The following is a 14,150-nucleotide window of genomic DNA, read 5'->3' as shown; positions in this document are numbered from 1 at the left end:
AAAAAGTAAACAAACCTCATAAGTATAAAAAATTCTGACACTTGGGAATTTTGAGAAGTGAAAATCATCAGCATTTTCGTTAAAAAAGATCAAAAATTATTTATAATAAATTATTTCTAACAATTTTAAATTATTCAGTGACACGTATGTATTTTTAAATTGACGGAGAGGTACACTTCCAAGCTTTTACCAAAACATTTTAATATTTTAATTTCAAGTTAATATTAAAAAATAACGGACAATTACCACTTAGAGATTAAAAGATTTTCCACTTTAAGCAAAAGCAGAAAGTTAGAGAAATATTATTTTCTTAGAAAGCTTTTTGGCCTCTCGTTTCTACAATTCGCAAGGAAAAAAATGTGCCTTTTAAAACTACTTCATGTTTGTTAACAATTCGTTTGAGATAATAAGTATTTATGATTTTGTTCAAGTTTGCATATTTTTTTCACTTACTTATAGTACTAACCGAAGTGGAAAACTACCTCATAAGTACACTTTCGCATTGCTTAGCAACCACTTAGTACAAATAATACGAACACTACAATGAAGTTACTACACAACTAAGTTTATCTATTTACTAATAGTTTTTAATTAAAGATGATCGATAATAAGCATATCCTGATTTTTAATGCATCCAAGAACGAAGTTTTCAAATTAAACGAAAATTATAAAATACTTCAGAGAAAACTAAAAACGTTTTGGAAATTACAAATGTAAGTAACTTTTTATCTACGACAGTTATAGGTACTCAATACTCTTTGCTATATCGTCTACAAAATTGCAGCAACAAAGAAGAAGTTACAGAAACGCTTTTAAAAAATTGTAATTTGTTAATTTTACCGGCTCCCCAGGCGGCATTTAACGAAAATGAAATTGAATCCATGAAAAAATATCTAAACAACGGAGGAAATATACTGGTGTTGTTATCTGAGACTAATGATAATGATAAGAGTAATATAAATATTCTTCTTGAAGAATACGGAATTGTGCCAAATATGGGTAAAAAATTATTATGAAAAAGTACTGGTACCGACCTTTTTTTTTTTTAGATTATGTTATAAGGACACATTACTACAAATATTTTCACCCAAAGGAATGTTATATTTCGGACAGTAGCATAAATTCAGCGTTAAACAAAGATAAATTGGAAATTAGTCTGGTTTATCCTTACGGTTGTACTTTAGACGTTAGCAAGCCGTCCGTTGTTGCATTTACAAGTGGAGTAGTATCCTTTCCTGTTGATCGGCCCCTAGGGGCATTATATTATGGGCAAAGTACAGGTAAACGTTCTTTTTAATTGATTTAATTGTCGCATCAGTTCTCCATGTAATAGTAATAATATTCTATTATTTTTTCTAACTATAATCTACTTAATTGTTTCAGTTTTTTGGAAATAGAAATCTTACTAGTATAAAACGTATAATTTTATGATTTAAGCAATTTTTCAAAATTAATTACTATTACTTTTGTCGTAGTTCAGTTTTACTTTCAACTATATAACACTTTATTTTCTAACTCGGTTTCGTATAATTGTTAATAATCAATAAATTTATAATGTTTACAGGTTGATTTTATCTAAGCGCCTTAATCTTTTGCAAAAATTTACATTAGGGTGTTGTTAACAAAATCAGGGTAGCCTTACATATAAGGCTTTTTAGGGCACCGAAAATTTCCGAAAAGTAACAAAGAATCTGCTAATATTTCTTGGGAAAAACAAAAGACATTTTTGGACAAATGCTTCGAGAAAATAAAGCAGAAAACTGAAGCCTTAACACATGCAGTGAATGCGCTTAATGAGAGGGAAAACGATTCTAAATTGTGCGAAATGTCTAAAATAAGACCATCTAGCGCCATACCCAATTTTAAATACACGCAAGGAAATACTACTATTCAAAAACATATTAGAAAAGGTTGCAATTTACAAATAAAATACCCATAATCTATAAATCTTGGTTCAATTTAATATTTCGTTCTATAACTTAAACTATTGCGAAATCGACTGCACCAGTATTACCTAGTTTATCTATTAAAAAAATACGAAAGTTATGTTCAATTTTTTAAAATTATATTTCGTTATTTTGAAGGAGGGAAGTTAGTTGCAATTGGATCAGGGCACATGTTTTCGGACAAATACATCGATCAAGAACAGAACGAGAAATTTCGAGAAATGATTTTCGACTTCTTTACTTCTGATGACGTTAAAGAACTGATTTCAGAGTACGATGAAATAGATGTATGTAACATATATATAAATAATTAATGAGAATGTGTTCGGTACGTATTTACCGATTTAAAATTTTCTGAATATTGCTTAGGAAAAATTGGAATTCTTTGAATAATCGTACACCATTGTAATTAACTTTTACTGACCGAATTTTATTTTGCAGAAAGGGATTATTGTATTAATTATTCCAGGTTTGGGATTATCACATTGTTCCTGACACACCCGCATTAGCTGAACAACCAAAGCTTACTTTGACCGATGGCGTAGGTCAAAACATCCCCGCCGATTACTCAAAGTTGTTTGACTACAAAATGCATTCAATCAGCACATGTCTAGGTAAGCATTTACTCAAACCGATAACACTATAAATGTTGCTACGGGGATTTTTTTGCATTTAACAAGGTTTTAATTTTAGTTACAGAAGCAATAAAGCTCTATGAAAATCTGGAAGTTAAACATGAACCCCTCAAGCTTATTACACCAAGCTTTGAGGCTCCATTGCCTCCATTGCAACCTGCAGTGAGTATAATTATTAAATTACATATTTAATTTAATTTATCACGATTCTGTGTTAATAATACAAACCAACACAAAAAATAATTGTTTTACGATTTGTTGGATTATATTTAACAGCTCATAGCAGAAGCAAAACCATGTCAGTGTGGAACTGAAAAATATAGCGAAGAAAGTACAACAAGAAACCGGTTAAAGTTTTCCAATTTAGTTTAAAAAGTGAAATACTTTTTGACCGATTTTAAAGAAAATTAATTGTTAGAAATAAAGAATATTTTTCCTTTTCGATTTTTCTGATCGTCGGTAATTTTAATTAACGGATGGCCGTTCGCTCAACTTGCGTTGAGGAGCTCTCGACTATAAAAACGATCGACTTTTTACTTCGAATACTTGAGCAAATAAATTGTACTTTGCAGGTGTTTCCACCCACATTTCGAGAACTATCGCCACCCCCGTTAGAACTTTTCGACTTGGACGAGGCGTTCAGTTCGGTGTTTTCGAGACTGGCTCAGTTCACTAACAAATTCATAATGTCGGGATCAACAAGCGATTTCTCCGAAAAAGAACTCGAATTTTATATTCAGGAATGTTCCAAGATCGTTAAACTTGATGGAGGAGTTGTTGATGCCAAAGAAATTTTGTATACTGTAGGTGTGCAAATAGCTCATTTTAAAAGTATTGACACAATCAAATAATATAATTATATTAATTATAGATACAATTCTGTGTTTTATTATTATCGATTATGGAGAAAAATCAATATTTACGTTGGTTTTTTAACACGCGTCATCTCCAAAAATCTTCACTAATAAAAAACTAGTATCCAGAAATTCATATTCGTATCTAAATTATTACATACTGTGTTAGTAAATCAATTAGAAACCGTTTAAATAGTGAAATCAATAATTATAATCAATGATAATCGAGTCAAGTCGAGAAGTCAAGAGTCGCAAGTCGAATTCAAGATCACGAAGATACGGGGTGATAAGAAGGCTTACCGTCTTCACTCACCCTGTGATAGTTCCCTGCCGTTTCTACGTTCCCTAATTATCTAGCAAGACAGGCTAAGATAATTATTATATTACTGGGTTATTTCTTAGCCTACCTTGCTAGATAATTGGGGAACATAGAAATGGCAGGAAACTGTCACAGGGTGAGTGAAGACGGTAAGCCGTTTTACCACCCCCATCTTCGTGATCTTGAATTCGACTCCCAATTCTCGACATCTTGATTTGATTCGACTATCATTGATTATAATTATTGATTTCACTATTTAAACGGTTGCTACTACAGTACGTAAGTAGATGTTAGCTTGCAGTTATAAATATATAATTTAGATGTACCAACTTTGTACCACAGTGACCTGAATATGAATTTATGGATACTTACTATGTAACAGTATGTACCTACATAAATGAACTTTTATTTGTGAAAAATACCATTTGCCCATAAAACTGATCCCTAGTTTTATCGCAGGAATACATAACTGAGAAAATTTAAATTCATAACTATATTTTTATATAAAAACCGCAAAATAACAGATCCTTCTGTATTTTTGGTTTATAAAATCAGTAATCTTTCGGATATAAAACCTTATTTTACTACGTTTACATCACTGCCTTAAAATCCAGCATAAATATTTTTAGTACAAGATTTTTACTCACCCTTTGAAGTCTAAACTAGTGCACTATCCGACCCTGGATATGATCAAACTAATTCACAATCTGAAAAAGAAAACAAGAATTTATATACGTACAGTACTACAAAACTTATTTGTATTTATTTCTAAATAGATCTGTAATATTAATTTGAGGTTAAGGATTGCCATTTATTTCTACACGTGGCTGTACAGTGAATTATTATACAATTCTTCCGTTAATTTTCTGAATTATTAATAAAATATACAAATTACTCCTTACCACTTACTATTCTAGAAATCAAGCAATGCGGAATTACAACTTTTGCACAATAAATTGGGAAAATCACGAACGCGATTACGCCACTATTCGACTCGGAGTGGTATTATACCAATAACTACGTGTAAAAAGCATCTAGACAAACGGCACGGCCAACTTTATAAAAAAACACAGACAACATAACAAAACAGACGATGCTTGCGATCTTTACAAAAAAAGAAGGCTAGATATTACTCGTTTTTGTTTCTATTGAAAAATATATTGAAATAGATAAATAAGTAAAACCATGTAGTATACTGCAATATTAGTACTCTAATGAAAACAACATTAATAAACCGTTAATAATATATTTTCAGATGTACTTTAACTAGTCTGTTTAGTACAATAATATAATCATTGGGATTTAATAAAATATACGATTGAAACGGAAAATTTGCTGAAAACGTTAATTTAACATTTCGTAACGTTTTCTTAATGGGATTCTTCCTTTTATTAGTTAAAATTTAAAAGCTAATGAAAAATTTTCATGTTATTATAAAATAGTACTAATTATCATAAAAGCTATTTGACAATATGAGAAATTTTCAAAAACGAATACATTTTTTTTAGCTTGTACTTAAAAGAATACACAAAGAAAGAAAGGAAAACCTAATAAATACAATAAATTCTCCATTTATAATGCTTAAAGGTAATCGTACACTACAAAATATAATGTGTAATTCATTTTATTAAGATTCTTACAGAAATCAAACTTCTCAACAATTTTGTATTGGTTATCGTCACGTATTGTGTTATGGTGCCCATTAAATATAAAGAAATAGCAAATGAATAGCGATCTGTCCCAAAAATGAAGTACATACAGTTGTGCAAAGATTTACCAACATTCTTAGGCATTTTAATTTTTTATTCAATACTTTATTATAAAAAACAATTGATTCTGATATGCCGCAACTTTATTCTCCTTAATCTCTCTTCACGACCACACCTCTGGCTAATAAAGGAATTTATAATTTCATGATAAATAAATAAAACTTGCTAAATTTAGAGGACTTTATTTCATTATAAAAATAAAGATTCAGATGGTGATACGTACGCACAGAATATCGGATACCTGATGTTGTAACTGCATGTTCTACGGATTCACGGTTGGATAGGTATCTCGACAAATCGGGATAATATTAGTAGGGAAAGGGAACAACGCCGTCGACGAAGACGTGCGGGGGCGATCTCGATAAAGTTTATGGAGAGAAGTTCTCATTAACATCGGGAGCGAGTCTCGCGAACGAAGCGAACGTGGAAGAACAAAGTCGGGTAGGAGGATGCCAGGATGAGAAACCATGACGAGAGAGAAAGGATTATTGTCAACAAGACACGCGGCAAACTATCGCCTTGAATTTGTGCTTTGCTTCCCGGTTACAAATACGTATGTACATGTATATATGTGAATTCGATAACAGTTCACTCGTTTACTCGACTAGGGCCTTTTGATACACATTTATTTAAATATTCCGTCAGTTAAATCAAAAAGTAAAGTTTTAAAATGGACTACATGCATTGTAGAAGGAACGCACCAAGAAAAGACAATAATGTCAAAACGACAGACAGACAGCGTCGCTATAATAAGAGGGTTCTGTACAAAACTTTTTGGTAAGAAACGTTTAAAGTAACTGTCCCGTTTAAAAGCAGATACATATTAATAGTTACGAAAATAGAAAAAGCGGAAAAAACAACAAACCCATAAAAGTTATGAAGTTATGCGCAACGTCGGATGTAACAATCAGGGTCCATGGGCACAAATAAGGTGGGGCCCGTCTGTTACACTGCTAGTTATTTAAAAAAATTATATAAAATATGTCTTCAAAAATTTTATTGATTCTTAGGTATTGTTTACTCAATAAACCTGTAAACCAGGGGCGTTGGCAGAAAAGTGGCTATTTATCTAAAAGCCTTTTAAAACGTTAGCACTTTTTCAGAGTTTGCCTACATGACGTGAAAGCGATTCCATTTACATGATTGGTTTGGGAATAACTCAAGCAACCCCTCCAAAAAATATAACATATATTTATAATATCAACAAAAACAACATAAGATGCAGAATTACTCACTAAGAACTCAATTGCGAATGTAGTTTTGTTTCTGAACTGGTTAATTGAAAATACTAGCTACATTAACGGCAGATTAGGAACTATTATTTTAATATTTTAACTAAATATTTAAAAGAATAGACTAAATAAAGTTGTTTGAGAGCACTGCTCCGAATACATGCAAAATGTAGAAACAGCGGAAAAGAAAAGGTAACAAACGTTTAAGATGTGGGGCTACAGGTGGATGATGAAAATAATGTGGATAGAAAATGTTAAGAATGGAAGAGGCGTTGGAAAGGTTGTTATGAAAGTCAGTAAGGAAAAGGAGATTTTAGACATTATTATAGGGCACCCTCTGCGATATGAAGAGCTAGTGAGGGACATATAAGAAGCAGGAACAGGAGTAAAGAGGGGCTTAGATAGACCTAGATTAGATTACCGTTTACAAATAGTTAGGAATGTGCCAATAAGGAACATGTTAGAAGAAGGAACAGGATTAAAGATGGGCTTAGATAGACCCAATTAGATTACCGTTCACAAGTAATAAGGAATGTTCTAGTTTTAGAAAAGCGTAAATAAATGTTCTGGGTGGAAGAGTGTTCAATCGGTCTTCGAAATGACTACCCCCATGACGATGAAAGTTGACTGAGGAATGATTTGTTAAATTAAATTAGGTGGAGGCACCAGGATTTCAGCTGCTTTCCTAATAAATTCGAATCTACAATCTATATTTCTAATGACTGCAAGACGGTCTGATATTATCATAAACAACAACAAGAAATACTGTGGCAAACTATCTTTAAGGTTTTTGGCCGTAGTGTGTTGCAAATGCTCGTTAACAGAAATGACCTTACCCCAAGTAGTAATCGAGAACATATCTACTACAGATTTAATATTAAACACTAACTGTGAAAGAATAAGTCCAGTTGTAAATTGTTTTATAGTATTTCATCTTTTAACAGCTTTGTTCCGGATATCGATATTCCTAGATTTTAAGTAATGTGTTTTCGGACATCAGATGGAAGCTGCCTTAGACTTTTGTCCTTTTTATTGGTACATCCTGAATTTCCGATCTCTCCCCGTCTTACGAATTAAAATTAACGCTGCACATCGTCACGATTCCAAATTAATTAATCACGTTGCCGTCGACTTTCGATGGTGTTTCAGAGTTTCGACCCTTTTCCTTTCGATGGTAAATAAAGAAGTAGCATTAGCAATGTCCCAAGGTGGGTAGGATTTCGTCGGTATCTTCTTGCGTTCCCTCTTTCATCATCCTTTCCCGTCTATCTTGTTCTTCTACTGTACGTTTTTCGGCCCGGAATCATTGCTGGCGGCGGTACGGAGCCGTCAGAGGCGTCGTCACCACCACCGTGCCGTCGGAGTCGTCGTTAGAATAGCGGCGTCGAGGGGATGATGTTGACGCCGGTGACGCGGCACGTGATGCTATGGTACATCCGCCGCTTGCGATTCCGGCGTATTCGTAGTCGTGCAGAGCATTAAAGGTTCCCGGACCCGAAAAGCGATTAGCGGCAGTCTCGCCTCGAAAACGACGGCAGGCAGGCAGGTCGGGTTTCGTCCCTCATCCTCCCACCTTCCTCACTCTCTCTCTCGCTCCTTCGCGGCCGAGTTTTACGTCACAAGCGAATACCGATGACGATGGTAAATTCAACCGAATGCGAATCCTTATTCAATCAACAAGCATCAGCATTACGGTTTCAAAAGTGTCTTGATTTTCAAAAATTCTTGTCTTGTTGTAAGATAAGAGGACTATGAGAAGGAGACCTTATCGAATTCATCATCATCATAAGGTCGTCAATCCTAAAACTGGTTGGGCACGCTCCTCCACTATTTGCTATCATGAGCTTATCTTCGCATTTCCCCAAAACTTGAACAACCCACATCCTTAACTATTTGCAAACAGTAATCTAATCTAGGTTTACCTCTACTCCTCTTAACTCCTGTTTCCGCCCCTAATATGTCTCAGAATTGACCTTCATGCCTGAGAAGGTGTCCTACCAACCTATGCCGCCTATTTTTTATTGACTTCCATAGAGTCCTCTGTTCTCCTATTCTTTCTAATACTTCTTCATTTCTAACCTCTATCCAGGGTATCCTCATCATTCGCCTGTAACACCACATTTCGAACGCATCTAACTTTTTCTTTTCCGTCATGCTCACCGTCCATGTTTCGCACCCGTACAGCACCGCGCTCCAAACATACCTATTTAACAATCTTTTTCGAATTTCTTTAACCGTCCGCGAACATAGAAGTGATTTCTTTTTAATGAAGGCGACTCAACAGTGCGCTATCCTTTGCTTTATATACCTACTACTCCTTCCGTCCTGACTTATTTCCTAAAATCAGCCACCTTCGTCTCCTAGCTTCATATTCGCTCTTTCCCTACTTTTTCTTCATTCATATTATACATTGAAAATACTGCTAGCCATGTGCCTCACTATATAGCCAGAAACGAAGCTCTGGAATCATTTTATGCACGTTTTCTACAATAATGGCAAATCTTTTTAAAAACTAGAAATGTAAAAATAAGTAAACGGACGGATTTTTGTCACTTTGCAATTCATCATTATGGCTCATGGGATTCTGAATTACCTCTAGAACACCTTCTAAGACGCAAAGGGCTAGTTAGGGACATACGTATTAGATGTAAAAACTAGTGTAACTAGTAACAGGGAAAGAACAAGATTAGATTAGAGATCCCAAATAGGTGGGGATGTTGGATGTTTATATTTTCGGGAAATGGGAAAATTGGTTCAAGATAGAAAACAGCAGAAGCTGATCATTTTGTGATATAGTTATGAATTAAATTTTCGAAAATAGTAACGTCCCTTTTATTGTTTATCATCTCATAGAAAACATTGAGTGCAATCATAGTAATGAGAAATCTCAGCAGAATGAAATCAATGCGAAAACTGCAGAAAATATTTACAAACAGAAATAGGAAGAAACTAATCTTCCCCAAAGTTGTTAAAACCTACTAAATTCATCCATTTTACTAGATTGTCAGGTACACAGCTTACTTTTAAGTTCATGATATTTTGGAAAAATGAGCAAAAGAAAACGGTAACTTAAATTTGTTTTACTACTTACAAATGTACATATATGAAAATGAAGGAAGAACTTCCAAGAAGTTTGATTTAGCTGATAAAAGTTCATTTCTTGAAATAAATTACGCATGATTAACTTCACGTTTAGTGATTTTTTTTATTATTTCTGAATAATAAATCCTAGCTGGGAGTGGTGATATTAACATATGTAACTCATCTGCCCCGGGGCTAACTTCAAAATCATCTAAAGCTGCCACCTACATATTTAATGTCTCACTATACTTTTCATAAGTTCGAATAGTAGAGTTGAAAGTAAAATAATCAGCGGAAAAAGTATTATTGTTTCAGATGATATTTACGTTTTAGTTATTTACGTATATTATTATTGCTTAATGTATAGGATTCCGACCGTCAGAAAGAAAAATGAAAAAGCGAATCCTTCTACGGAATTACTTCTGCGTCCGTGCGACGACCTTCCGTCTATTATAGCCGAATTTCTTTGAACTACATAAAGGTCACGCTGAAAGCTTAACTACCCGTAAATACTTCAGTAGACAGATGTTCCAATGTGAATTTTAGGCATCGAAGTTTGATATCCCAAAGAAAAAACTTTTTTCGTATTCGATCATGTACTTGTACTACTTCAAAAGACTTTTTCTATAAAACAGATAATAAAAACTATTTCTTATATAAGAATCGGGTTTTATGTTCTTTCTTGGAATATTTGGTAAAGTTTCAATTGGAGATGTATAGTTCAAATAGTTGAATTCAGGGCCGTCTTTAACCTGTTGGAGGCCCTGGGCACATAAGCCTACCGGACCCCCTACAGCTTTGACAGAGAATTATTTTGTTGTGAATGAATAGACAATTGTAATATGACTCGAAAAAGTAACTCTAATATCATTCTCATGTTGGTACTTAAAATTGTGTTTTTTGAAAAGGCACCCTTCTAGTTTTCAGATATGCAAAATCGTCAACCAGTTGTTCAAACTCTTTCTCTTTGAGCATATCCCATTCTATGGACTGATCAATCTTTCTGGAAGCATTGTTCGTCTTAACTTATTTTTTATTCTTTTCCGTTTAAAGAAGGAGCGTTCGCCACTACAGTTAGTTACCATCATGTTTAAAAAGATTCTCAATGCAATTTCTACATTTGGAAATGTGTCTCCAACTCGGTTTTTTATCAAAACTTCTGGAATACCATTAGTTTGCCAAATACAGACATTCTATTTCTAACTCTTTCTCGTTAACATCTTCATACCAGCAATTCTTTGCAACAGTGTCTCGGGATTTGGAGTTTTCAAGCGAAAACCAATGTCTACAATAACCAATGTCCTTGTACAAACTCAATCGCTGTTTTAGATGCACGCTTGGGATATCACTTATGGGAAGTAAGGTATTTCTACTTTAATATCTCTTCCCAACTCAGTTGGACTATCGGTGCAGAGTCATCAAAAAATGTCTGGCGCCAACTTCTAAGTCTTATTCTTTGAGACAAGTCCTTATAGTCAGATTCTGTATTTTGCTCTTTGGAGAGGGATTCGAAGTAATAAAATTTCAAAATATACAAATGTTTGAAGAATCACCTACATTTAGGTATGCTCGCGTTTATAGCATGCAAAAGCGATTATGCAAGTAAATATTCTAACAGCAATTATTGATTAATTGTCTTAAAATAATTATCGGCTTTTGGTTGGCGGATGGATCTGGCAGGAACTATATAGGGGGCCTCCGTTGATCGTGGGGCCCTGGGCACTTGCCCAGAGTGCCCAATGGAAAAGAAGGGCCTGGTTGAATTTTATATTTTTTGTAAATTCGTCATGGAAATAGTCCAATCATTTATTTACTGTGTGTATATTGTACAAGGAACATATAATCGGCTCATTTTGTTCAAGGAAAATTGATTATTTATGAGCTTTGATTTGTCAATCAGTGGAGATTACAAGTAGCCGATATCTTTGGCAAGTTCGCTTCGAAAAGCTTCATGCGGCTCGGCGACGAGATAGGTATGTAGGTTGTGGGATTCCCTAGTCGCATGACTAAATTGCTAAACTGAGAAACTAGTTTCCCTCTCGCAACCGAGAACGAGTGTAGCGAGAATTATCATACGGAAGACAAATTTTCGTTCCTGCTTCTTCTTCCGCACGTTCCTGCAAATGCTCGAAACGCTATTCGTTAGAATACGACTACGTACCTATCTAAATGTCTATCTATCTATACTTACCTACATACATACGTATGTAGACATATGCGACTTTTGTGGATCATGCTTTCCATATTGCGGTTTTATGTAGGTACCTGTCTTATATACAAAATAGGTACAATGTTATTTAGGTGTGACACTTCATTATTTAGGGTTAGTTTCAAAAATGAGCTTCTAGGTTAAAAAAATTCATCATTAAGAAGAAAATATTTAATTCTGATTACAAAAAGGATCCTCTTGTTTGCCGTGAAATCACGAGCAGCAATTTCTCAATAAAAAAGTGGGTTTTTGTTGCCGAAGTGAGTAAAACTCCGAATTGATTTTATTTAACCAATTTATTTATAAAGAATATAAGTATAAGAGGGGATTAAGTGTCGAGAGCGCCCTAGGCTAGCACCTCTTAGACGCTTCTCTGGCGGTCATATATTTTGCAAAATAATTTTTGGAAGCAGGTTCTTATTTTTTTTTTGCAAAATAATTTTTGGAAGCAGGTTCTTATTTTTTTTTTGCAAAATAATTTTTGGAAGCAGGTTCTTATTTTTTTTTTGCAAAATAATTTTTGGAAGCAGGTTCTTATTTTTTTTTTCGCGCGAGCCCCTTCCTTACCTTGCGCCCTAGGCATGTGCCTAATTTGCCTTATAGATAATCCCCCACTGGCAAAACCCCAAACAAGGTGCTGGTCTGGCCCTTGACCTTAGGTTTGCAATGTACAAACGAATATACATACTTTGTACAAATAATGTCAATTATAACTTTATCGCGCCTATTGTTGATTGGGTTTTTAAGTTTACAACTTCATAGAAATCCCAACGCCCCTTTTCAATGTTATTAATATGTATAGAAAGACATTCCCTATTTATATATTGCAACAGTGAAGCTTTTAGCATGTAGACCATACTAAAAGCTCCAATCCAATTTCACTACATGCCTGTACATCTACTTCACTAAAAACTACAAGTAAATAATTCAATTTACACCGTCATTTTAGATTGATAATGAAACTTCTTTATCATGAAAATGTATAAAATAAAATATTTTATAAAAAAGAAAAACAAATCGTTCCATGTAAAAGAAATTTTTGTTTTATACGGAAATCAAAATTATTTTCGGAAGCCATTTAGGCAAGCAAAATTTTCCTTGTCATTTATTTACCCGTTTGCATTATACGCCGTCCCTTCATTTATTTATATGTTGGTTGCGGCGTTGTAGGACAGCTTTGAAGTGGAATCCCTTATTGTTATTCATAAATTCCATCCCGTATCCCTTATGGCGTTCAGGACGCATCGTAAATGGTCCATAAAACAAGTAATCCGCCGCGTGAGTGGCCAGTCAATAAGGGGAAACAGAATGAAACAGATTGTTAGAAGTGTGAAATTACGATAAAAAAATACTTAAGTAACATTAGTATAGATACTTGTTACATCAAAAACTGATCTTCAGAAATGCTCAAGTTTATTGCGTCTGAAAAACATACAAAAAAAAATTTATTTTATTTTATTTGCAAATACGAGGTATCCTTGCAAACGTTTTTCTGAAATGTGATTCGAAAGTAAAATAATTGAAAAAAATATCGAAAAGTATCCACATCATGTTCTTTTTCAATAGTACTTTTAATCCAAACGGGGATGACGAATTAGTTTATTAATTGTAAAAAGTTTGAGTTGTGCAGTTTTTTCTACATAAGGAGGGATTTATGCTACTAGTTCTATTAAAATAAACCACACTGATCTAGGAAGACAGCAGGATTGCTCATTCGTCAAGGAGACCTAACAGCATAAGATACCACTCTGTCAACAGTATTCCATCACGCAAGGTAAACCCATAACTACTCTGACTGCGAGTCCAAACTTAAAAAGGCCAGATATGTAAGAAAGAATCCCTACTTGGAACTCCTAGTACGAACCAGTCACCTTCACTGGTTGGATGTTCGTGGGAGAGATTCCTGGGTTTCTCCCAGTCACATTACTCATCACGTCGTTAGTTGGAATTCTGACAGGAGTGACCAACTGAGGCATGCGAATCGCTCAGCGTTTGAGTATCAAAAATTACAAAATTTAAAAAATCTGATTAATTTTTCTAAACCAACACCAAAAAAAAACAACAAAAATTAATTACATATACAGTTTTGCATCTTTTAAGTTTCT

The 14,150-nt window shown here is 34.1% G+C and overlaps 1 protein-coding gene across 1 annotated transcript; it reads left to right on the top strand.

The window, feature by feature from the left end:
- Positions 1-458: 458 nt before the first annotated feature.
- LOC108734762 (intraflagellar transport protein 52 homolog) lies at positions 459-3,455 on the top strand. Its single transcript, XM_018466423.2, has 7 exons — positions 459-713; positions 785-999; positions 1,050-1,280; positions 2,085-2,233; positions 2,416-2,560; positions 2,640-2,743; positions 3,154-3,455. Exons 1-7 carry the CDS (start codon positions 598-600, stop codon positions 3,430-3,432), a joined length of 1,239 nt encoding a protein of 412 aa, XP_018321925.2. The 5' UTR covers positions 459-597; the 3' UTR covers positions 3,433-3,455.
- Positions 3,456-14,150: the final 10,695 nt, after the last annotated feature.

Source organism: Agrilus planipennis, unplaced genomic scaffold (assembly GCF_000699045.2).
Source record: "Agrilus planipennis isolate EAB-ADULT unplaced genomic scaffold, Apla_2.0 scaffold80, whole genome shotgun sequence".
NCBI classification, from domain to species: Eukaryota; Metazoa; Arthropoda; class Insecta; order Coleoptera; family Buprestidae; genus Agrilus; species Agrilus planipennis.
This window is presented reverse-complemented; position numbering and strand designations above follow the sequence as displayed.

What these genes read in the sequence shown, in the direction of transcription:
- LOC108734762 (XM_018466423.2), top strand. Translation starts at nt 598, where the DNA reads ATGATCGATAATAAGCATATCCTGATTTTTAATGCATCCAAGAACGAA. An exon ending in CAGAGTACGATGAAATAGAT is followed by an intron (nt 2,234 to 2,415) that starts GTATGTAACATA and finishes TAATTATTCCAG; the next exon opens with GTTTGGGATTATCACATTGT. An exon ending in TTCAATCAGCACATGTCTAG is followed by an intron (nt 2,561 to 2,639) that starts GTAAGCATTTAC and finishes TTTTAATTTTAG; the next exon opens with TTACAGAAGCAATAAAGCTC.